Source organism: Cloeon dipterum, chromosome 2 (genome assembly GCF_949628265.1).
Source record: "Cloeon dipterum chromosome 2, ieCloDipt1.1, whole genome shotgun sequence".
Taxonomy (NCBI): Eukaryota; Metazoa; Arthropoda; class Insecta; order Ephemeroptera; family Baetidae; genus Cloeon; species Cloeon dipterum.
The window spans coordinates 32388325-32414761 of record NC_088787.1 but is presented as its reverse complement, the minus strand read 5'-3'; the positions used below and the strand labels follow the sequence as shown (position 1 = coordinate 32414761).

At 39.7% G+C, this 26437-nt stretch overlaps 1 protein-coding gene across 5 annotated transcripts in view; it reads left to right on the top strand.

The window, feature by feature from the left end:
* Nucleotides 1-26437, top strand: part of LOC135936354 (lachesin-like) — a 137381-nt gene that overhangs the window by 67303 nt on the left and 43641 nt on the right. For all 5 annotated transcript variants that reach the window (XM_065479133.1, XM_065479132.1, XM_065479134.1 and 2 more), the window contains exon 2: nt 1039-1154. In XM_065479133.1, coding sequence (XP_065335205.1) covers nt 1039-1154 — 116 coding nt within the window. The remainder of the gene's footprint in view (nt 1-1038; nt 1155-26437) is intronic.

The following is a 26437-nucleotide window of genomic DNA, read 5'->3' as shown; positions in this document are numbered from 1 at the left end:
GCATTTTGATGAATTATTCTTGATTGTTATGAGGGTTTTAGGTTTGAATGAATCAAAACATTCGTCTGGATATGGATTTTGATTGCCCTAAATAAATATTAGATGGACAATTTTCAAAAAAATTATTGCCTTTATACGCCTTAATTATGAGGGATTTTGGAACAGCAGGGGAGTATGGCTTGAAAATTTTCTTCTTGCAAAAACTAGAACAAAAAGTCAGTTAAATAAAAAGTATCTCAACATTCGATCCAGTATACATTATATCAGTCACGTCAAAATGAATTTCACGCTAGATAAATTTTGGAATTTTTCTATTTTTTACATTTCTGAATGCTCTATAAAATTAATTTTTAAAAGCTAAATGAGCGCATGAATTGATTTGCTACAGACTGCAGAAAGATGAATCATTACTCCGACCGGATTTGTAACTTAAAAGGAAATATTTGATTATTTTTTTCTTTTTATCTCTGTCTGAGGACCGGGATAGTTCATCTTTGCATGTGTTCCAAAAAACAGGGTTAATTTTAATTTTTCCCGAAAGATATTAAAATGTTACAAATGTTTTTAAATATAATGAACTTTTAAGTTAGCAATTTGTTATTTCCCTTAAATTTTACACTTTTACCCTCCTTTTTTGGGCCAGCAAAACAATCATGCTTTACTGCAATTTCTTTTCCTAATACCAAACGAGAAAAATAAAACCAGATTAATTCACCGAGTTTACTAATCACCATTACTAAGTCCGCTGAATATGCAATAGAATCGAGCTTTGAGCTCGATCCAAAAGTGCGCGTGTCAAGCTTGTTGTTCGCTGCCCATGTCGAATAGTCTGGCAACGGACCGAATTTTCCGTTTAATTGACCGGATCAGGGGTGCGAGGGTGTAATCGAATAATCAGCGACGAATAATGGTGTTTGGCCAGCGCTAAAATAATTAGCACGGCACACAAGCACGAACCGCAGCTCATTCTGTGTGTATGTACACATAGATTTTGTCTGTGTGCATCCGTATTTACGCGTCGACTGTTGTGTGTTGCAGTGTTGACTGAAGAGGCCCGCCAGCCGCGCTTTGCAGAGCCGATCCCGAATGTGACGGTGGCGCTGGGGAGGGATGCATCGCTGCCCTGCGTCGTCGAGCACCTCGGCACCTACAAGGTGAGTGGCCGCGGCTCATTAAAACCCGCTGATTATTGCAGCTCAATCGCCCGTTCATCCGTCCGACGAGTTCGCAATATATATGCATGATTTGTTGGCTGTAAATCACTTTTATGGCGCCTCTTTTATCGTCTCGGTGTGCGCATTTAAATTATTAATAACCGGATTGTACAAATATAATATAAATCTAGCCGGCTTCACTTTTTCAATAACCGTGCTGCTACAAACACAATTCTTTTCCGCCTCGCGCGCTCTATCTGCAGTGAGAGCGCGCGCACGGCTTTTTTACAACTCGGTTATAAAGAGTATTTTATGGTGGCAATATAGACACTTCGCTGACTTGCACAAATGCCGGCCAAGATCATCTTTCCAGCCGTTCCTGGCTCCCATCTGCGCGAGTGTCACGATGCAAGAAGAGCAATCCTAATAGTCAAATACGATTTTAATCTAAATTGGCCGCATTCGCTCATTGTCACGTCTACATTTTTCTCCGGACAGGAACTGCAGCTGCTTTTTCTGTGAAGAGGACTAGTCGTGCAATCATTTCTGCCACCATCAGGCTCTTACTGTTCAGTCTTTTCCGAGATTCAAATCTTGTGTCAGCTTATTTTACTCAATCAGCAGTCCTTCTTGAGGATAGATTTTTTCTACAGCTTACTTAGCAAGAAAAGGCGGAATTTCTTGCTCATAGAATTTCCAAATGGAACTGCAATAATTCATTGTTTATTTCAATTTGTACATGTAAAAAAATTAGAAGTGCAGGCAGTTTATTTTTTATTCGTTTTACTACCGTTCCGGTTGATGATTAATCCCTTTATTCATGCCAAATATCCAAATTTAAGTATATTTGTAGGGTATTTAAGTGGTTCAGAACTTCTTAATTGACTCATTAAAGAAGAAAAACTGAGGCGCAAACAAATCATAAAATAAATCAGGCAATTTATAAAAAATTAACTTCTTTAACTCTTTTTGGCTGCAAGCCTGTCGGCTTTGAGCTGATTTTTTTTGTTTGGACGTCGTTTGTAGCCCAGTCTGATAAATTTCGTGCACAAAATTGCATTTTTTTTCGGATAAACCTATCGTTTTGTGGAGCATAAATAAAAGAATACAAAATTTGGTTTCCAAAGGTCTTTTAGTTAATTTTAACGGTTTAACTGTTTATATGTTCCAAAGGAATAAACGAAATAGAACAAAAAAAATTAATGTCGTTCAAATATCTTTATGCGGAATAAAATTTTAATTTTTAACGGATTTGCTTGTCCCTTTTGATTTTTTTACTTTCAAATCACATCGAGTTAATTTTGAAGCATATAATATTTATTTACAGTATCCATCTGAACCGCTGTGAGAGTGATATGCTGAAAAATTTATTTGTTTTGCCAGATTAGCATTTTTAATGTTAATTCAAACCAGCTTTGTGTCACTGCCCCAGCAATCATGAAAGCGATACGCGGCGTCGCACGAGATTGACGGGCGCACGAAGCTCGGTTTGACTGAGCCATCAGTTTACCCGGCGCGAGATGCCAGTCGGTGCCGTATTACACGTATTACGGCTTCGGCGTGCTGCTCCACACGCGAGTGAATATGTGTGTCGGCACACTCACTTGATGTCATCTTGTAACTGCCGTAATAATAAACCCCTGGGATGGACGCCGCGTAATAACAAGCCCGGCTGCAGCCAGCCACGCCGGCCCTCTCCGGCTGCCCCCCGCATCCCCCTTCTGCCTGCTCTTACTTTCCAAATTGCTACTCAAAAATTAATATTACATGCGTCCTGTGGGAGCGGCGCAAAGAGCATCATCAGAGCAAGGCAGCCGCTCCACCCAGACTCACACTTTCGCCGTGCATCAGTATGTGAGCGTTGCGAGCGAGAGCCGCGCGTTAATTTCCACTGCACGCAGCGCCACAAATTTTTATGAATGAGAAAAGCAACGCGTTTTTGTGCCTCAAAAATAACGTCATAATGATAGCAGCCACTTTCATGACACAGTCATGCAGTGGAGCTAGTTTGTCGGGCGTATTTTTGCGTGGCGCACGCATCGCCCGCCGCTGCTTGATAATTAGATCTCGGAACACTAAAGTAGCAATCTAAATTTATAAAGCCATAAAGCTGATTTTACAGAGACATTGTTTGGAATCCGCCTCACAATCTGACACGCTTTTGTTTCCATACAACGACCCGTCGAATTCCTAACTTGAGTTGGACGTTGGGGTGAAAAAAACGTGTATCCTGAAGTGGCGCGTTAAAAAGTTGGAGAGCTTTTAGTGTGTATTTAAAAAATTTAGCAGCATGGCCCGCTGTAATTAGTATCCTGCTCTCACACAAAAAAGACTGCGTGCTTCTTAATTTCAGTGAAGCTTGAAACCCATCATGAATTAATAAAATACCTTTGTTTTTAATTAAAAACTGCGCATCATCTAATTTCATTTGAGACCAGTGCAAAAAGAATATAAAATTGGATCGCAACATTTTGCGAGTAGTTGCCACCTAATCGATGGGTGGTGTTCATCATACTTACAAACACGTGCATCAGTTCATTTAGTTAGTGGCCTAGATTTGTGCTTTATTGTGAATTGATCTGCGATATCACCCCCTGACACTGTTCCTCTTTGTAATGTAGTCTGCATTGCGAAAAAGGAGGTGGGGTTCGTAGTGTCAATAGCTCAGTCAGTTTTTGCGTCGCGTTTGCCATGGCATTCAATTTTTGTCAAATAAATGGGCAAATAAATTACCTCAATTTATAACTTTTTGGATCCTCAAAGCCTCAGAATGTCGAAGTCGATTGAAAATGTTGTGATAAGCCATTTTAATGTTTATCGCGTTGAAATTTTTTGTTAAATTTTCATTTCAATTACAGAGATCTCAATATCATAAATTGTTTAACCCATAACTGGAACATAACCGTAATTACAGTGCTCTGAACTGTAATAAAAATATTTTTATGCTGCGATTAAAAATAACTAAAAGCGGTGAAAAACGACTGAGTAAACCTGGCCCTATTAAAATGTTCTTAATTGTCGTATTTATATGAGCAGGCATATACTTAGGAACGAGTATAATTAGTTAATACAATGTATAATCTCAACACGCAAGTGCTCTAATTGGAAATTCATTTTAAAAGTTGCTCAAGTTTCATGGTATGTATAAAAGGATTATAGATTCGAGATTGCACTAATTGCCTGGCTGTGCAAGCCGCCCGAATTTGATTTTCGCCTGCATCAGCACATTACGGCACAGAACAGTGGAATTTGCAGAGGCAAAAGCAATCCACGCAATTCCCAACGCGCGCAAATACAAACAAGTTTTGCGAGAGGGGTTTATTCTCGCTCGAATCGTCCGGCAAAGGAAATCTGTACATCATTTACATATATGCTGGTGGCCGCGTGCGCAGACATGCAAAGTCGTCGTTTTGCATGCAATTTGCGAGCAGCGGCGAGAGAGCGAATTTCGGCCGAGTGACTGAGCGGTCGGGCGGCCGTTTTGGGATGTAAAGTTGCGAAATAAAGCAGCCAAAAGCGGAACATTAAAGACAACTCGGCCGCCAGCTCTCGCACTTCGGAACCGGCAAAACCGCACGCGCTCGCACAATTAAACCGACTGAGAGATGAAATTGTTTTCGGCGGCCAACGCTGTGCCAAGAAAATGAAATCATAATTTTTCCCTGCTAAACGCACTCGCAAACCAGCGCAGAACAAATTTGTGTGTTCCACCAAGCGCGAGAACTATAGAGCCGACTAATGCGGACTGAGAGCGAGCGGATTAAATTCAAAACTGTTATGTGTATATTCACTCGCCAGCAGCAAATACAATTCAACATGGAAATTGCTATAAGGCAGGAATGATTGCGTCTGATCTGCCCTTAACTCGCTCTGTCGTGCGGTAAAAGAGAGAAATTTGGAAGCAAATAGCAACAATTCTTTTGAGATATCAGCATCTTCCAGCAAGCCGGGATCTTTTTCTCTGTCAAGAATGTTCTCTTTCATATCTACTCCAGCGGGGGCCAGATGTGCGATAAAATTGGTTCCCACTGCGCAGATCCAAGATGGCGTCTGAATGTAGGAAACAAAAAGCTCTCTTTGGATTCCTTTACAAGTGTCAAGAGTTTGTTTTTACGATCCAAAAATCACAATTTACACAAGTAATGCAAATTATGTCACAAACTTGGTTCTTTTCGCGCATTTTCACGTGACCGTTTTTTCGCGCCATACTCCACCAGACGCCATATCTGCGCGTCGCACGAATCTGGCCCCCGCTGCTCTCAATATAGAAACCAGCGTTTTGTCACAAATGAAAAAATTGCTTCTTTCCAATGACAACAAGTTAGTTTTTTCATTAAATGAATTCAAAATTATTAAATTAATCTTTAAGAAGGGATCACAGTTAATGTATTTTAAAATGGAAACAAATTAAACGTGTTCCAATGAAGTTTAGGTTAGGAGAACGTTTGAGGCATTAAAAGTTTCGTTTTTCAAGAGGAAGAGGACTGCTAAGGACATGTGTATGTTGTAAATATTCAACACTATCATGTTCATGTTCTCCCATTTGCTTACTTTTACGTCCAAAAGAAACAGAGAGGACCAACAGGCAGCGAAGCCGTCTAATTTGTAGTTTACCAACTCGTAAATATACCTCGCGATGTATAAAGTGGCACGCGCGTCTCATGCCGCTTTCTTTCTTTCTTCCTTTCGCTCCCTTCTAATCTATAGCTTTTAAAACGCGGCAGCGTGGCGGTGGTGGCATTCCATTTTATTTTATTTATACGAAGGAGTTTATTGGAAAATGTCTTTCCGACTGGGGAGGCGTAGAGCAGAACATGCGACAATACTGCTGCAGCCAAGTTGCTCGCTCGGTCGCCCGCCCGCGTTCTGCTTAAGAAAAAAAGTTTCAATTGCCCCTGGAGACAAGGAGAGAATTCTTAAGTATCGCATTCTGAAGCAAAACATTTTATTATTCCCCAGCCATGCAAGCTGGATTGTGACAAATTCCAATGAACTTGAAATTGGTTTTTAATGGTGCCCGCAAATCTTCCCGAAACAAGGGAAGAAGAGTGAAATATGTCACTTTTTAATCAGCATTTGTATGTGCATATCAGTGAATGACTTGAATAAAGTTATTATGCAAACGCAAAGCGATTGAGCGGGTTCAAATAACTTGCTTGAAGAGAAACGAATTTTATTTTGTTATTATTCCCTTAGCGATATTTATTTTTCAACTGGAGTTTTCTCTCAGTAACCCAAAAGCCAAGAAAGTTTTGCCACTTCGATCAGATAAATCTTGCTTAACTTGCTTAGTCATTCGTCTTTTCCACACGCCCACTCTCAGGACGGGCACTGCGCGTGAGGACAGTTCCCATCTTTAATGAATTTACCGAATTTACGATTCAAAGGAATTCCAAGCTCGCAAGTGCATGCTGCGAACGGTCGATCAGAAAGTTCCTGCAAAGTGCCTCCTGCTCTAGCAAGCGAAATTTGAAATTCAAGATCGGGCACGATAGAAGGAGAGATTTGTTTTGGGCAAACTTGTCTCTCAGATGGTGGATGTGAGACGGTGCGACGACGGTGCTCCTGTCTAAAGTGGAGACGATAAATTGAGATTCGCGATGTTAACAGCTGCAATTAACGAAACTTACTAAGGTTAAAATTTTCTCAAATATTTTTTTTCTCCATTTACACGCACAGTTTGATACTTAAAAACATACAGAGATGCTACACGAAAATACAACTCTTTGTGTCACAATAAATTGAACATAATAGATACAAAATCAGATTTAATATGAAAATCCTTGCAAGTTTGATTTCTAAATTTAAAACACACATGATACCGTCGAACCAGGTACTTTAATACAATGTGCGATTTTTTATTTTAGTCCTGCACGCACGCTAAACAGGAAAATGAGATAATTAGTGCTCTTAATTTTGTCTTTTTATTAGGTGATTTCAAACTGCGTTTAAAGAGTTGTTTTTAAACGAAAGCACTCAAAGAGATTTAGTGAGTTGTGAGGCTGTGAATCTCCATTCAAGGTCTCAAGTAGGAGCGGGCCGACAAGTGTGCAAGCAACTCTGCGCCTTAAAGACGAATTCGAGCGAGGCGTGCGACTTGTTCAGTGACAGCATCTCGGCAGCACGCGCAGTTTGTCGCTTGCCACGGCTAAATAATGAAATAATGTGCCGCCGGATCACCCCTGCATCCATCTCCATTAAGGGTCGGGAAACAACCCACAGGTGACGCAGCTCCGGCCATCAGTTAAAAAACTTTCATGTGCGGTGTCGTGGCCAGCGCGGGGACTGACAACTGGCTGGCCGGCCGGCCGGCCGGCCAGTCGGCAAACTTGTTTTACAGCCCTCGCCGCGTATCACGTCACTCATCAATTTTATTTGTTAACTTGGCCACCTGGATTAGTTTTTATTACTTCGCGCGGATCATGTAATTATTTTCAGGGGAGTCGTCAAAGTACTGGCAGGCCTGCCCGAATGCCTGTGACGCTAATTATCGGAGGGGCTGACTTTTGCTTGGCTCGCTCGCTCGCTTGCCTGCACCGGCACACGCAATGGAAAAGTTTATGGACCTTTTTGACGTTTGGACTGGCACTGCCGTGTCGGCACTTCCCCCGCTAGGATTTCGTCCAGACCAGGGGTCTGGCTTTTGCGAGCAGATTTATTTGGGAAATACGGAGAAAGCTTTTCCACTTTCATCCGTGCTTTATTTATTTATTTTGGTCAAAACAATCGATTTGAGTGCATGATTTCCTTGAACGTTCGTATGAATTTTATTCAAAAGTTACAAATTGAAGAAAATACCACAAAAATGAAGTGAAAAATAATGTTAAAAATGGTTTCTCTCTTTTTTGCACATTTTTGTGAAGACACGAGACCATTTTTGTTTGCTGCGTTTAATAGCTGAGCTAACAGTCAAACAGAAAACATTTTTCTTAAACAAGACTGTGAGAGTAGCAGCAAAACTGTGCAAAACATGATCTGCGTGTTAGAGTTTTCTTGTTGGATATCAAGTGCGTTTTAGAAATTTTTGACCCACTCAATGATCCAAACGCTCTTATTATAGTTGATTTTAACCGAAGCAATATTTGCCAATCCTTTGCCCTCGCAAGAAGTGTCCATCCATTTTACGAGTGGAAAAATGGTACGTGCCTGCTCCAAATCCAATTTATTAACCGGTTCCGCACGCCAAGCCGGCTGACCTGAAATAAAATTAGCAATAAAATGGCACCAGGCAATATCAGAGCAGGTACACACACGACGAAGCCGCCGCTGCGCACACTTTATTATCCTTTAAGGCCTATAAATCTATACATTGTAGGCCAAGCGTCAATTTTTCCCTTACACCGCACCGCTGTGTCAATATAATCTCGGGCTGGTTGATATTTTATCGCAGCCGCTCAGCGAGGCTTGAGAAGACGAAATACGGGGAAAAGATGAGCGATAGTTGTTTGTGCGCACTCCCTCTTTCCGCCAAGGCACTTGTTGATGAAGGTTCACCGCTGTGCTGATAACTAAATTCGGCCGAGAGCGACAAACGTGACCAACATTTATCCTAGATCGCCGAGATGAAAAATAAATCGGCGCGCCCAGACTCGAGACAGATCATTTTTCACCTTTTTTTCTGCGGCACGCGTCCCATTTGGGAAAAAGGAGAGCGCCTAATGCAATATTTCGCCGCCACACGACTCTGCCACTAAAAGCCCTCTTGAAAGCGCCGTGCCAAATTCGATTTGACTTTTAATTACGAAAAGGGGCTTTCCCGACGGCACTAGCTTTGCTCCGGTCTGCCAACGAGATTAGACAAGGTATCAGGGATTTAATTAACTCTCATAATTTTCCAAGTCAATTCCCCCAGAAAAAGGCTCTTGAGTAAGTTGAATGCAGCTTAAAAGTAAATGCGAACTGACATTTGAAAGTGTGACATATCAACCATGCATTTTATTCTTTTAAATTTAAATCTTACATAATATCTTGTCTAAATTGCAGTATGTAGATTGGAACTCAAAGGGAAAGTATTCCCTTTTACCGAACCCATTTTTAAAAAAGTTTTTGCAATAGTTAATACAATTTGTTGAAAATATTTATAATTTCAACAAATCATGTATGAATTTCTTTTATTTCAACTCGATATTGTAATCCTCTTCCCAGTGAAATGAGCCAAAAGCGTAGCCGAAACTAGTCGAGATAAATTCATTTCAACAGCCCTCTCGTAACAAAGAAAATGTATTTTTAAATTATTAGTATTATTGTATTAGTAGCGCCACCTAATTAACACGTTGGTATTTTAATAAATTAAAAAATGTAATTCTTTAATGTCATGGTTTTCACTTTTTAATTCGTAAAAAAGTAACCTCTCACTCCTGCGCAATTGAAGACCTATACAAATGATGTCATTAACAAGTTAATTTCTACAATAAAAACTTGATTTCAAAATTGAGAGGAATTTCGTGGGCAAGAAATGATTGATCTCCTAAATATTCTTTCTAAAATACTGGTTTTGATTTTTGTGGTTTTGCTTCAGCAACGTGTAAGTGGCACACAGTATTAGTGGGACAACTTGAGCATTGATTCTTTTCAATCTCCTCCTCTGTTCATTTCAGTTATAACCGCAACCATTTCTCAGACTGAAAAGATGCTCTATTTTTCATTTCAATTCTGCGAATGGCAATCCATTTGCTTATTGAAACCACTTCCAGCTGCATGCAATCAGTTTCTCTCATCAAGACAAACACTATATCGCCTATATTTTATCTAACGCACTCTCTTCTCTCGCCACTCGTTTGAGGCGCAGCGCAGCACTTAAGCTTTTTGTGCATTTTCTTCACCTCCATTACTTGATTGCACCGCACGAGAGATGATAATGATGATGTATCCTTTGAAGCCTGACAAAGGCACAGAGTGGGAAGGATTTTCGCCGTGAATTAAAATGATGTGGAAACTCGCTGGCGAAAGAGTCAAAGATAATGTCAGAGGGTTTGTGCTGATTTGCAAATGGAGTCTTCTGCTCTTCCTTTCTCTCCGTGCATTTCGCGCGTTCGCGTCCCTCAGGTTCACCCCATTATGCATTATTCTACCTTGTGTAAGTACGTGTGCTCCCTCGCTCGTGTTCGCTCTTTCGCAACAATGTGCGAGCAAAGGCATAAAGCCAGTGACGGCACACAGGACGATTCTTTAGAAAACGCGAGCACCAGCTTTGATGCCCGGCCGGCTGCTTGTTCGCCCAAATAATAAAAATCCAGCTTCTTTTGCGGTGGCTCACATTTATTTCAGTGCCCGCTCCAAGGCGACATAAAAAGAACCTGATTTTCGTTTGGTTGCAGCAGCAACGAGCAACGCAGTAAAAAAGTCCAATTCAAAACTTCGTTTTCGGCATTAACTTAATCAAAAGCAATGTTTAAATTATCTGAGCATAATCTAATTTGATTTTCTCCCAAAACAAAATTATTAATATAATGATAGTTCTTGTCAATGTATTTAGTGCGTCTGCTTTTAAAGTTGGGAAATACTATGCAACAATTACCAAAGTCATTTACATTATTATATGTCATAATGGCACAAATAAAACGATGACTTTTTCAACGAGGAAAGGTCCGATTTTTGTCTTCCGTGAACTAACCCTCGATTGCAACCCTCAATCAAAGTTTTTTACGTTGTTGGGCTCAGCAAGGGGGTGATTAATTACTATTTTCTTGCTTAAAGTGGAATGATACTGGGCAACAATTGAAAATTATTTAAATTGTTGGATACCTTAAACAATTGACCCATAAACAATTTGTTCAACAATTTGCAATAATTAAAAAATGACCTTCCTACAATAACAATTCAAATTTTGCGAATTTTCTCCAAAAATTACAGTGCTCGAACATATTTTCTTGGCATATTTCGATTCCTCTCGTCGAGATCCGTCCAATTGTGTTTGCCACTTATTGGGGAAACTCTTGGTTTTGAAATTAAATCGGATTTCAAGTAAGGAGACAGCCATTGCCATTTGAAAAGGACGGTAACTTTCCAGCCAATTTTCTCGCAAAATTACAGCGCTCCTTAGGTCAATTTAGGCTTTAACTGAATCCTAAGGGATGAGTTTATGCATTGGCAACAAGCATTTTCCAGGCTTTTCCAGTATCACTCCCCTTAACTGTAAGCGTCATTCATTGACTTCTTCAAACAACAATTAAAATAATGAAAAAGCACTGACCATGGCATCAATAATCTAAATTAGATATTCAATCATTATCAATCGAATACAATTCCTGCAGTCTGCAGCAATCCAAGCGTTGTATTTCTTACAGGCATGGAATCCTTGGCAAAATTTCCTATTATATCAAGATAATATTCACGCCCTTATCCATATTTCAGATCTGATGAACTTTTTAGATGCTTTTTTTACATGAAGATGTGTTATTTATCTTACATAATCTTTTTTTACGGTTAACAATGTATTTAAAGATCGTTGAATTTTGCCTTATCGTTGACCTATTTATCTTTTTTTTTACAAAAAAAGTTAGTTTTTACGTCTGGAATATTCGTCTTCATAGGGTAAAAGGTCAATTTTTACATGTTTAATGAAGCAACCGAATATTCATAGGATAAAAAAATTTAGCTAACAATTTGGATACATTTTTTCAAATTAACTATAAATAAAATTATTGTTCACACCCTTATGAGGATTCGAAATAATGTAATTTTGAATGTTAAATATTTTTATATCGTTAATGTAATTTTTTTAGGGCATACATTAGTATTTTAGCCAAATTTTTGCGATTTTTATCGTTTTTTAAGGCTAAAATACGGATTCAGTTAAATTTAAGACGCCACCTTAGATAATCTCATTTTGTTGCTTCCAATTAGAAAGTCGGCGACCGTCTGCATAAAGTCTAAAGATCACTCATACGATTAATTAACTCATTTGGATATTTAAAATGATGGATTCATAGTAAAGTATCCCTTGTGTCTGTGCCTTGTCCTTGGGACGAGTTTGAGATAGAAGGAACAAAAATGCTTGCCAGTAATTTTCCATGTAAATAGCAGTACACTTTCCGCGCACAGAAGCAAAAATACACGCATCCGAATCGCTTGCTTAAAAAACTATAAAACGAGCATGTTTGGTATACTCCGGCTACTACTATTTTATCTGTTCATAAAACGGCTCGGACCGGCTGGATAGAAAGCCATTGCATTTTGCCGCCACCGCCGAGAGAGCAAGCCACTCGCCATTTATTTACATCAACAAAGATGAGCAAAACTCGGAGATAAGCGGCAGCAGTACATTTTATTATGTTTCTCGTCCGACATGAGAAAGAAAATAGAGAGCTAGCGAGCAGTTCGGCACGCACCAAGATTATTTCGGGCCAAATTTATTTATGCGTGCCAATGCCAACGCCGCAAAAGTTTTGTTTCTTATCAGCCAGAACTACTGAAGGAGTTTCTTTTCGTGCCCTCCACCCCCTTCTCATTACATTCAATTGCCACCACAAAATAATTCAAAGCCCGCCAAGCAGAAATGTTCAGTAATCTGGAAAATATTCAAAACGGTCTGCTCATGAATTATGCATGAGTTGTGTTGCTTTTGGCTCGTATGAAATATTTCGCCTAAATAACGAACGCACATACAGACGCGCGCGCGCTCACAACCGGAAAACAATAAAAGAAATAAGAGTATTGTCGACCTTTTTTGCCTATTTCGATTTTAATTGCAGAGCAGCGCACTGTCAGAAATGTTCGAAATTGTTGGGTGAAAAATTTACGCTACTGGGGCTGTGGTAAATGGAAATTCAGCGCTCTTTTTTGCGTCCAACGCGGCCTTCATTACAGCTCAAAATATTCTCGTCAGAACCAATAGCTTACAGCGCACTACTATGCAATGGAATAGATATCTGAAGGGGATAAAATTTGATTATTAACAAAACGTACAGTTCATTTTTCCCTTTTAAAAATTAAATTTTGTTTTAAATGATTTTTAAAGGCTGCACTTCAAAAGATTTTTCTCTCCTTCTTTTGGCAGAGTTTGCATTGTTCACCTTTGATTAAATTTTATTTATATGCTTCTTTCATGATAAACGATATTTTATAACTTCATCTATCGAGAATTTTATTAAAAAGATTTACGAAGACTACAAATCTGAGCCGCAAAAAGCGTAGAGTTCATTTTTCAGGCTAATGTAATTAAACTAGAGGTGGGCATTTTTCACAACCCTTACACGCAGTAGCACGTGTCGGTGTTGTTTTTCAATTTGAAAGCGAACGTGTATATGCACACTCTGGCAAAACAGACTGGTCGTTTCCCAGTTCCAACACTGATTGCAGAAGACTACACGTTTTAATCACACACATACATACGGGGAATATATATATATAAAGCCGTGCCATACGTTTGGAGTGAAAGAGAGAGAGAGAGGGAGTATGGTGTGAATTTATCCGGAGCGGCCGCACTGATTGATTTGCCAGGCCATTTTTATGCGCGTCACGCCACACGTCCGTCCGAGCAACTCCATCAACCGGCGGCCAGATGTACACCCAAATTAATATCCAGTTGGTAATCACGGTCTCAAACTGTCATATACGCTGGCAGCGCGAAAAATGGCAATGGCACGCTGCGGAATTATGACTTTGCGCGCCGCCACTGCCGCCGCCATTATTTTCCCCCATCCCAACGTGAATTGCTTTTCACTGGCGTGTTTTTTTATTTGTTTCCGTATTGCAGATCTCATTATTATTGGAACTCGTCGGATCGGAAATATTGGTTTCCAATTGCACTGACTGCTCGCTTCACTATCCATTTCACCGCGAATGTAGTGCCAGCTTTGTTCGTTTTAAACACACACAAAGACCGCACCGCTGCGAGGATTCTGCTGCGCATTGACGGTTGCCCGCTGGGTTTTGAGTGACAAGCGGGTGCAGCGTAAATGCCTATTTTAAAGCACGCAGTTCGTAATTAGTGTCAATTAGCAAGACTGTGAAAACTGGTTTTGTGATATCTGTATCCGTAAAATAAACTACTCAATCAAACATGCAGCAATAACGCATCTGAATCAATTATGTGGTTGTTTAATCTCACTTTTAAGTCCGTATTAATACAGTAATGTTTAATATTCTGTCAAATGGGGGAAAAGTGAGATGGTGCAAAATTCCTGGCAAGCAACGTGTTAAGACTCTGCCCAGGAGCCGCAGGAGGGCAAAGCCGCAATGAGCCCAAAGCAAATCAAACTGTTCATTATTGTTTAGAAAAATAGCAAAATAAATAAAAATAAAATTTAGACTTAATCCTTACATTGTGGTTGTAAATTTCAATGTCCTCTACAGGTTTCATCGATCGCACGCGCAAGAAGAATTCATGATTAGGGTATAGCCACGTGGTCGTTGAAACAGAACCATTAATTTCAACCACAAACGAGGAGAATGCAGTTTATTTTTTTGTGAAGTAGTTTTCATAATTTTATTTACTTCCAGAAAGATATGCTCTAAATAGCAAAATTAGTTCTTAAGAAATTGTATCAAAGGGCAGCATTTCTTTCCGAATCATTGCGAGTATAAGACTGAACTCGAACTCAATGTTGCTATGTTGAAATGGTGTCAATTCAAAGCTACGTTTTCCGTTGATTTTTAGGATTCGATTAAAAAGTAACAACGAAAGAAAAAATAAATCGACTCTGCAGTAACGAGCTTTTTTGCAAAGCAACAAGCCCTTTGAGGAGATTGTCATGTGTGAGATTCATGGATAATAAAAAACCCGAGGCTGAATATAACATAAACAGCGGCAGTCCCCTCGGAAGCACGCAGAGCAGCTTTTTAACGTCGGCCTCTTATTTAGCAATGAAAAATCGAGTGGCAAAGGACGGCGTAATGGTGGCGCAACCAAGGGAAAAAGAGGCGGCGGGGTGGGTGCTGGAGCAGAGGAAAGTTCAATAGCGCGCCAGCTGCTCGCAAAAAGGCGCAAATCCTGAGTAAATTCCGCTGTTCCGAGCGCAGGGAAATCAACCAAGAAGTAAATCGATTGTTGTCGTAGCCGCTAATGAATCCAGCTGATTATAAAAAGTGAGTGCGTTGAATGCGAGTGGGCGCACGGCAAACAGGTCAAACAAGCGGAACTTGTAGACAGAAAAGTCGGGAGGCACTAGAAAAGTTTAGAAAACAGTTGATAAACTAGTGTGCAGTTTAATTAAACAAGGACAATGTTTATGCAAATCAGAGCTGCTATTTCTTGTGTAAATGCATTAATCTGTCCAAAAGCGGTAAATTTTCTAACCCAAATAAAATAGTTTCTGGTCATTATCCCTTTATCGAGATTTAATTAAGTCGCCACACTCTCCACAATACACACCCAGCGTCAACAAAAATCTTTCCTAGGGTGTCAGTTTTTTGTTATATAAGGAGAAACAATCAGAATTGAAGAAAAGTTGCATTGTTCATACAATGAGATAAATGGTAAGCAGGAAAATAAATTTGCATTATGGTAGGAAATGCATACGAGAAAAGAAAGAAATACACACGCAGGTAATTTAAAGAGGAATGATACTGGAAAAGCCTGGAAAATGCTTGTTGCCAATGCATAAACTCATCCCTTAGGATTCAGTTAAAGCCTAAATTGACCTAAGGAACGATGTAATTTTTTGAGAAAATTGGCTGGAAAGTTAGCGTGCGTTTCAAATGGCAATGGCTGTCTCCTTACTTGAAATCTGATTTAATTTCAAAACCAAGAGTTTGCCCAATAAGTGGCATACACCGTTGAACAGATCTCGACGAGAGGAATCGGAATATGCCAAGAAAATATGTTCGAGCACTGTACATTTTGGAGAAAATTGGCAAAATTTGAATTTTTAGTGTAGGAAGGTCCTTTTTTACTATTGCAAATTGTTGAACAAATTGTTTATCGGTCAATTGTTTATGGCTTCTAACAATTTAAATAATTTTCAATTGTTGCCCAGTATCATTCCACTTTAATGATTTGTGATTTTTAAATCATCGATTGGCTTAGCTCTACGCGGGATTGCTGCATGTTTGCTTATGGCATAGAAAGTTCTCTAGCAACAACGGAGCAAAAATTATTTGCTTATGTTATTAATGATAAACTGTTGAAAAAGTTTCAGGCATTTCCATTCCTTTTGGTCAGCTCAATTATTAAAAATGTATAATATTTCTATTCGAATACCACTTAATAAATAAAATAAAATTTAAAAATAAATTTTATTAACCAACATTGAGATTTTTCTGTATGCACTCATGGTTTTGTATAATTTCTAGTTTAGCACGATAAAACTCTCGTTCTGCAAAGTTCATACAACAATTTCACAAAAGAGGAGCTTTTATCAAAAAGTATTGTCTGCCACGAAGAGTGCAGTTTTTACTTTATTCGGCACGACGGTTTCTGCGGCAGGCAGGGCGCGCGCTTATCTTGAAATAATTGTGCGCGGCTGCAAAGTGGCATATTATTCCTATTGTTATTGCTCTCTTTCTGCTGCTCAAAAGTGGCTGCCGACTTTAAGGAGTAACCAGCAAGTTAAGATGCCGCTAACACACAATGTGGTTTCCTGCACGGTGCGACTGCTGCTGTTTTCTCTCGCAGGGCGTTGTGCGCGCGCCGGGCAATTTATTCCTTGTTCTTGTGCACGGCGGTAATTTAAAATACTGCATCTTTCTGCTCCTTGCTGCTGGCACGGCGAATTTTAGCGACAAATTGTCGGAGAGCTGCCGGAATACAGTGCAATTTATGGGCTTGCTGTTGGCGGGCCGAGGGACACAAAATACAATTTGCTGCAGCGTGTTTGCCAAGAGTTATCGCGAAAAATGAAAAGAAATCAGGACACGTGCCATAATTTTGAGGTCGTCTCTGCTGGGAATAAAGCGACGAGTGTGCAACAAGAAATAACAGCACTGCTTTAGTGAAATGATCAGGAAGTCTAGACTGGTGTATGGTTGTAGCTCTGATAATTGTCAACGCTTTCCATTTTGACCGGGGCAAAAAAATTTGGCAAGCTGCTTGCGTTGTTTTGAATGTTTATTACCATGGAATGCTAAGGACACATGCTCAAGAAAATAGCTAGAAATTTCTGAATGGGTTTTGTTATCAGTTTTCCGTGGCCTCTTCTTCTGCTTTTTATAATTTCTGTCGCCAGACATGTCTAAGAATCAAATAAGAGCTTCTTCAGCAGTGCTCATTTGATAAATGAAGGGACAACCGATTAATCTTCTTGGCGCGAGTGCCCCCATCAAATTTCACACCCTAAATGAGTCATAATTTATTCAGGCTGGAGCAGCAGTTTCTTGCACTTGACTCATTAACGAATTAATTTTCAGATTCTCAAAATGCAATTAGCGAGAGGCCCGGCATGCAGAAAATGTCTTAATGACCCACCAAGCCAGCGCAGGGTGATTCCAAACGCGGGGGCGCATGCTGAGCGCCCATACATACATATTTCGCTTTTCCGCCTCTGCGGGCCGCCTGGGCGCAGCTCTCTCTCTCTCTCTCTCTCTCTCTCTCTCTCTCTCTCTCTCTCTCTCTCTCTCTCTCTCTCTCTCTCTCTCTCGCGTACAGTGTTCGTAATTAACTTTTAAGTTTAAATTAACCTACACGTAGCAGCGCGCAGTGCACGTAACCACCTTGGCGGGCAACAAACAACGCAAAATGCGGAGTGAGGAGAAAATTGAACTTAAAAATTCATGAGATTATAAAGGGATGCTGGAAATATTGCGTCGGCTCGCTCATTCGTCCAGAGAGCTGCTCGGCGCGCTCGGTATTAAAATTTCTCTCCTTAATTAGCGGCTTAATTATTTTTGCTGCCGTTGCTGCTGAGAGATGCGAATGAACTGCGCTGCGTGTGAGTGTGTGTGTGTGTGTGTGTGTGTGTGTGTGTGTGTGTGTGCGCGCGCGCTGTGGTGATACGAAATGACGGCCGTGCTTGCTTCGCCTGGACATTAAACAACTGGCAAATTATTCATGACGGCTCTCTGCAGTGTGAGAATTTCGACGCTATTTCAAACTCAAATCGCAGAGAACGACGAGCATGCATGCGCTTATCAAGCCTAGCACGTCACAAAGATAAACCTTTTTTTGCGCAAAATATCTCTGTGAATATCTGGGTTAGCAAATCATTCTATCTGCAGGGCCCATAGTGAGCAGATTTGCAATTGTGTAATCATTGGCCTCGCTGATGTGCAATGACACGCGAAGTGTTAATAATCAAATGCGAATGATGCAAACGATACATTTAGACATGAATTGAAAGTACTTAAGGTTGAAAAAAGGAAAACACTACAGGATGTGCCAATATTTCTAATTTTTTTCTGAAATTTTCTTCACAATTTTGACAAATTAGATCTTGGTTTTGTGGGATACGTGGTTCGAGCCAAAAGGAAATGCATCTGGTTCCTTTGTAGTAGTAGTATTTTATCTTTGGGAGATAAGAAGAGGGTTGAAATCATGAAGACCGATAAAATCAGATTAACGAATTTGGTTGGTGTATTGGTTTTACAGTTGCAAATCCGATCGGACTCTTAATGAAATACTAGAACTGAAATGGTGTACAATAATAAGTTACAAATTCTTTTGTTTAACTGACGCTTGGACTCACCCCTTTGAATCGGGTTCTGCACAATTAAACGAATCACGTCAGCACCGTGTGGATGACGGACGAAAACTGAATTCTTATTTTAAAATCATCTTTCTGCTGTTAAACAATAATGCGAAATTACAATAATTCTAACCGCCGACAATTGTTAGCTTCCAACAAAAAGCAGGACCGCGTTGTTGAACCACTACAAATCCATAATTAAGACTGTAAAGTTTACATAATAAATAATCACAATAAAATCTCAAAGGAAAGTCATTAAATAAACAATTGATTTAAGCATTAATATGCGAGTCGAGAATATAACAAAATAATATTAATTATCACATTTATAATCAATGTTTACCCCGAAGTACGTCGGGTCTATTAATTATTACAAGCGTCAAATAAATATGCGCACGACATTATGCTCCCGGCCGGAGAGGTAAATAATGTGACATGACCGTAAGCGTGCGTAGGTGAGCGGTCAGTGAAGGTGGAAGGTATATAGTAACGCGCTTATCATACAGTTTCAAGTGACATCTCTAAAGGTTACAAAGTGAGTTAACGCCAATAAGCGGGAACCGCTACAGTTTTACAGGTTTATCAAGTCTTTCTTCGGAATTGGCTGGACTTCCAAAGATTACAAATAAATATTCTTCTTTAAAAAAATACGCTTTTTCTAATTTTTTAGGCAAATTGTGATATCTTGTTTTGGAGATTTATATAATAATAGTTAAACGAATTATTGACCTCTAATTCGTTGACCAGAAAACTTATTGATTTAAACTAAATCGATTAAATCAATCCCACCGATTACAAAGTGCATATCATTTTTGTAATTAAAAAATACTCAAGCGTGTATATCAAAGTATTTATAAATAGAGCAGGGACTGAAATATCTTAACAGCTCCCAACCTATCCAGCAACAGAAGTAGAAATTCCATTTTCTGTCCGAATCCCAGAGAGACCCGTAGACAGGACAAGATTCGCGAGCAGATTTGGGGAACAAGGAAATAACGCGAGCGAACAGTCTCAATATATTGCAGCTGCAATTTGCTGTTAATTTGAAGCGAATCGAGTGATTTCTCCACGGGGTTGGGTAAAAGGGGTGCGATCTTTTCTGCTTCCGTACTTTTTTTCTCGGGCTCTTTTCTTATTCTCCGTCAGTTGGTCGGCTCACAATCTCCGTCTCGCCAAAAAGGAGGCGAGCTGGGCGCTTGGGACTGCGGTTTGAGGATTAGAGGGCACACTCCTCCCGAATGTTAAAGGGCGTGATGCCGAAAACAAGAAAGTGAGAGGCCCGTCGACGATTCTTGCGTGTAGCTGCCCACAACTTTTTCCAGTGATTATCTAATTGTTCAGATGTTTGTCTTTTATTGGGCGAAAGTAATCGGTGTTAATTACGACGAAATTTTCGAATGACTAAAACTGCGTTTGCGTTTAGATTGAAAATTTTGTTGGAATTGTACTTTACATGAATTTATTGAATTTTCATTATTTTATCACATCGATAAATCATCATACTTTATGTGATTACATTGTGAGAGAAAGTAAATAATTTTACTGGTCATGAAAACTCCCAACAAAAACTGGTAAGCAACATGCCAAAAGCTAAACAAAATAAATTTACATACACAATAAACGAATGCAGGTGTTGGATTTAAAAATTAATCTGATATGGACAGCCAGGCTCAAGGCTTACTTTGTATACAGCTAGGGAAATCAAGCGGACGTGCAGCGAAAGCAAAGTGGCGCGCCGAAGGGGTAATATTTCAATCGAGAGAAATGCAACCCACCTGAGGACTTGTACAAAGCGAACGGAGAAACAGCCGCTGGACACGCGCCATAAATAAAGCGTCCATACAACTGAGCGTCGCGCCTCAAATCCTCCGCGAGAATCGATGATTATAAATCATGCAGTCCGCCTCACTCGCCCTTTGTTTTGCATATCACTTTGCAATTGTACAGCCGGTAAAATAACAGGCTGGTGTTAAATGTAAAAACCTGAAAGCAGAGGTGATATAAAATATCCACACTGTCACGTGTGAAATGAAAAATTCCAAAACTAACGGAAATACTTAATTTAGATTGGCAATAGATGTTTTCTAATATTTTTCATCTGGTAGAAATAAATGGTGTCCATCTCTGTCGTTATGCGTCTGCTACGCATATTTTTATTCCATTTCTTCAGTGTAAAAAAATTTGATTTATTTATCCAACGACTTTTCAAGGAAATTTTAACATGGAAATTAGAAGAATTCTTCATCAAAGATCTCTTGAGAGAATCCGTGCAGACAAATATCAATTTAAAGGAAGAGACGCGCTGTTGTCGTAGAAAATCTGCTAGACAAGCAGCAGTCTTCTCTTTTTTCACTTTGGGGAGTTTAGTGTCCAGACGTTTTACTTTGCTGGTGCGGTCGAACAAAAAGAGCAGCATTCTGCGGTCGGCGCAATTCCGAAACGAGATTGGCTGTCGGGGCCTTGGGTCATTTTCTCCAGCATCGTCATATTGAAACTTAATGAAGCGGCATCGTGCAACGAGCGAGCTGCTCTCAATCTCGGCCAATTTTTCTTCAAAGAAGAGTGACGAACGAACACATTAGCCGGAGAGATATTGTTTCCTATCTTCGGTCGGACCAAACTGTTTGCCTAAAGCTGGAAAATATTAATGCGGGCGGCGCACAAAGCATTTCTCAAACCCGTTCCACAGCTCTTTCCTTTTGACGTGAAATCGATGGACGTCGGTCAGAAAATAAGAATCGCTCCAAGGCACCTTGCAATTTCCTGAATTTCCTGCCCACCATCCTACTTTCACTGCGCTATTGCTTGGAAAAAAGACAGGTTGCGGTCGAGTGTGTGTAATTTCGCGGCACCCGAGCTCACAAAGAGCTAGGTGAATAGGGATGAGATTTCTACCCACTATTTCGACCGCCCACGCAGACGCTATGGTTTCTCTTTTATAGCAGGACAATTTACTCTTGCTTGTAAAATGCAAGCCAAAAGTTTTTAAACAATCTACTAGTAAATGAAAAACGTTATCAAACTTGGTGAAACGCTTTATTATGTAATAAGCATGGATTTCACTGTCATGGTAGGCAACAAGTGCGACACGTCTGCTATATTGTTGCCTAACTTTTCTATAATTTAGTGTCGTATGTGTAGTGGTTGCGGAGCCGAGCTCCCACTCCTTTTTCATTTTTTAGTTTTAGTCTAGGGTATTATTATTAATGATTGTTAGAAATTCGTTAATGCAACAGAGAGAGATTTTGAATTTAAATTAGTTTTCGCCGGACACTCAAGCCAACAAGTCGCATCTTAATTGTTCCAAGCGTTTAATCGAGAAGGACCCGGCTCATTCGGGTAAATTATTTTCTAATTTTAAATTGTTCTTCAAGACAAATCTCTTAAAATTTTCAAATCTAAAGTCGTCTATCAAATCTGTTTAAAGGTCCTTGTATTCTGTCTTAGTCGCCAAGTGACTGTCGTATAAAGAGAAGATTTGTTGAGGATCCCGCAAGGTTTTAATTTTCACCTCCTAACCCCCAAATATGTATATTGTATTTTAAAAATTCATAACAACACATGATCTTTTCAAAGGATGAAAATCGATTTCCTTTAGATGAACAAGTACAAATATAGACAAGGACTCATTTGTCAGAATAGAAGTTTAAAGAAGAAAAAATACTCATTTTTTTACATTCGCACTCATTCTATCTGGTCAAATACCAAAAGGCAAAGGCATTTCCTACGGTGCAAACTGTACTAATTGTCGTTTCTCAGTCCTTATACGCGCTCGTCATTAAAAGTTCGCTCAACTCGGCAAAAAAGAAATGGTGCCGCGTTCCTGCTTTTTGAAATCTCAAAGAAAACTCGCTTCAAATAACTGTCGGATCTCTTTGATGTCTTTCACCCGCTCAGGAGCAAACGCACTTTTAAATGACGTTTTGCAAGCACCGCTGGTGAGGTTGCAATGTCAAATAATATTTAGGCGCTTTCCGCCACGGAGCTTTGTAAAAGGTCTGATATACACACACCTGCTTGCGGTTTTTTACAGTGAAGGGTGTTAAGCAGAGTTGCTTTAATCGCTGCTCCGCAAAGGTGCCTCAAAATTGGATGAACACTCAGTTTCCTCCACCATGTTCAAATCCCTTGAGAGGAAATGGGATGTTATATTGCAGGATTATTAGAGATTTTTAAAATGAGAAAGATTACAAAAACACAATTTAGTTTTTGCGAGTCCCTCTGACATATCTTTTCAAAAACTTTATTCTAAATTTTCTACATGAAAACCTAATTTTCTGTAAGAGTTAATTCGAATCTGCTTCAAGGCTTAAATGTTCCATAATCTGGAAAAATATAATATAATTATTTGGTTTATCGTGTTTAATGCGTACGCAAAATAAACAAAAATCTGTTTTTTTCGAGGAGAGGTGATTTTTTTGAAAACGTATGAAACTAAATCGAAAAGGAAAACGGTAAAAACACTCCTGAGAGGAAAGAAGCATAAGATTATTAAAATTTATTATATCTTTCCGCAAGCATGTGAGGAAGAGCGACTCTTCTGGTGGCAATTGGACTATACGATCCTATTTTATTGAAAAGTCCTTTGCTTCGTGTTGAATTGAAATTCCTGAAATTTTCCTCGTAGCGTACGTCTTTATTATGCTCCAATAATTAAGAGGTTATATACCTTCGAGGAAAATGCCCGGTATAAGATCCTGTTTTAAAGTCAGAACGGGCAGAGACTAAAGTAATGGATACTTTTGGAACACAATTAATGGCGGTCGCAAAAAAAAAGAGTGAAAATCAAAGTCACCGATTATCGCAAACAGCTTTCTGGTAGATCGCCCTCACGCTTTTTTGCCTCGAGAGAAGCGACGCAAAACTGCCGGTATTCAATTAATGGGTGTAACGGTTTATTGGCGTTTGTAGCTTTTTGCAGGCCAAAGCGGTTCGTCGTCTAGTGTGCGAATAAAAAATATCGGTCCGTGCTGGTGCGAGATGGAGTGGGAAATAGCTGCGCGAAGACAAGGACACTTATCATACATTACACGGCATTATGCACTGCCAGTTACACACAAACGGATATCCCGGCCATCAATATAGAGAGGTGTGTGCGCGCGCGAGAAAAAGTGACAAAATTGCTAGGCGCGCACTTGGGCTCGCCCGCCCTTTTTCCACCACGCGCGAAATTTATTATATTTTATACACCCTCTTCAACAGCATGAATTTATGCCCTTTTTAGTATGAAAGGCATGAAGATTTATCAAAACATCCTGGTGTGATGCCGCGCGCCATAAATTACATCTACCGTGCACGCCGCCGCTGCCGCCGCCGCCGCCTCTGCAACTTTTTTCGTTATGATATGTTAAAATATCTCACATTGTGATTTATGCGCCTTTTTGTTTATGAAATCAATATTGGTCGGCGGCGTTAGTCGGCCCGCGGGACTTAACGAGCGCATTACACCATTATTCGGTGTGTTTAGTTTGCATGTACTGTGTACACACTGCGTGCAAGGAGCAGTGTGTCACAGGGATTGTTCGCGCAATGTGAAAGGAAAATGACTCGAGCAAAACGCATTGTGTCCGACTTTCCCTCTTTACAACAGCATGCGCGGTAAACAATTCTGAGAGCCGGTAAACTGGAGGCTTAAATGCTGCCTTTGAGAAGCAGGCTGCCCTTAATTCCCTTGATGACGAGCTGTTTTGGAAAAGGGAAACGGAAGCACAATTCGCTTCATTTACAGCTTGTTTTCATATCCAGCTCTGTAAATAAAATAGTCGAGTGATAATTCAATTGGCTGCAGTTCAAAACGTAAAAATACAATCTATTGAAAGATTTATTTATTTTTTGATGCAATTCACATGCTTTGTATTTTCTTAAGAGGCTTCACCCAACCGTGCTAATTTCAATTCGACAGTCAGAACAAATTTCGGATGGGTGAGACTCACAGTTGGGTCCTTCTGATTGTTAAAAAGAGTTTATCGTTTACTTAAAAATATTATCCATCCATCTGATAAATCAGCCAGCCATTGAAGGGGGCGAATTTCTTCCAGTTCAGCTAGCTGGCGCTTTGGAATAATCTTCCAAGTTATCCATATTATGTTTCGGACCTCTGTGTACTTCCTATACGTTTTTAATTGAAGCACTCGTCAACATTTTCGAGAAGAGTGGCTGAAATTAGTTGAAAATTTAATCATTCAATAATTTGTCTTGATTTCTCTATGCCAGAAACCGCATGTTTCGTGGCATTGGAGGAAAAAAATCTACATCATAATCCACGATAAAAAATGAAAAGGACTCCACCCCCGTTGCTGAAAAAATTTCCTCAAATTCCTTCTTCTGACAAGTTTCAGCATCACGAGCAGCACCCTATTTTTTGATAATATAATGTAAATCTCATTTATTAATCAACATTTTACAAAATGTTGGTGGCTTTGACGGCGCCAGTCTTGGTTTTCCTTGGAATATGTAGAGTGAGGAATTTATCTACATACTTAAAATTTATTGTATCATCGTCGTTGCATTTTTTGTACTTTAATTTGATTGGGATCTAATGGCATACCAAAACTTGTCAGAAGAATGAAGGAAAAGGAATTTTTAAGCGACGAGGAAAAAGTCCACTTCATTTATATTATGGAATACACAAACTGAACTGTAGACATTTAAATTAACAAACAATGAAATATTAAATCACGTTAGGTGAGTTTATTTATTATGTAAATAGTAAAAGTGCCGATATCCTGTCCTCTATCCTTCACACTGGCTTATTATTTGTGGAAGGTTATTCAAGGAAATTGAGATTGACAATTGCAATTCCGGACAAACGTGAGAAAGCATTGCAAATCCCATCCAATCCAATTAGCTGTGTAAAATTAATTCCGCCCTGAGGATTATACGCGGCGAGCGTATCTAACGACTGCGCCGCAAGGCAGAATTGTTCTCAACTGCCGAGGATGCGTGTGCGCGTCTCATTGCCTTGTTCACCTTCGCCACGTGTGTCTGGCGGATGTGAGCAGGGAAATCTGGTGCGAGAGTGAGAAGGTGCCGTGTGAAATTGCAACTTTTGAAAGTTTATCGCCAAAATGCCATCTCGCCGCAAAGTCGGGGGAAGCTGAGAACACGGCACAGAGTGTGCGGCGCTGTGTATAATTCTTTAATAAGTCAGAGAGCGGGCGCGGCGTCGCGCAAAAAGCTTTTTCGTGGTTAGACGCGCGCGCGCACCGAAATATAATTTTCCCCTCCATCGTGCAAGCCACTTAGTATTATTATTCTTATCTCGAGAAAACAAGATCTGCAAATGCAGCCGACGCGTTGGCTTGTTTTGCTGTTGGAATTTACCATGTGACTCAGGATCTCCTTGTTTGTATCAAATTTTGAGAACCTTCTCATACTCTACTTGCTCTTATTTTCTTGGAAGAAATGAGAAAACTTGTTTTTAACTAAAAAGCGTAAATATAAAGGAAATAAATAACAAATGAAAATAATTAAATGTGTACTAAAATTTGAAATGGAATTCACCGTGTGAAATTTTAATATGATTACTAATAAAAAAAATTCAATTTTGGTTTTGCGAATTTTCTATGAACGATTTGCATTGTTGGGAGGGTGACAAAATTAGCAGAATTCAAATTCAAATTTCAAATTTTTGCTCACAATTAGCAACTGAAAGTTTAGTCCATCGTTTCCAACGGCTGCGGAGAGTAAAAAATCTTCTGAAGTTTTAATTTGGTTTTGCAG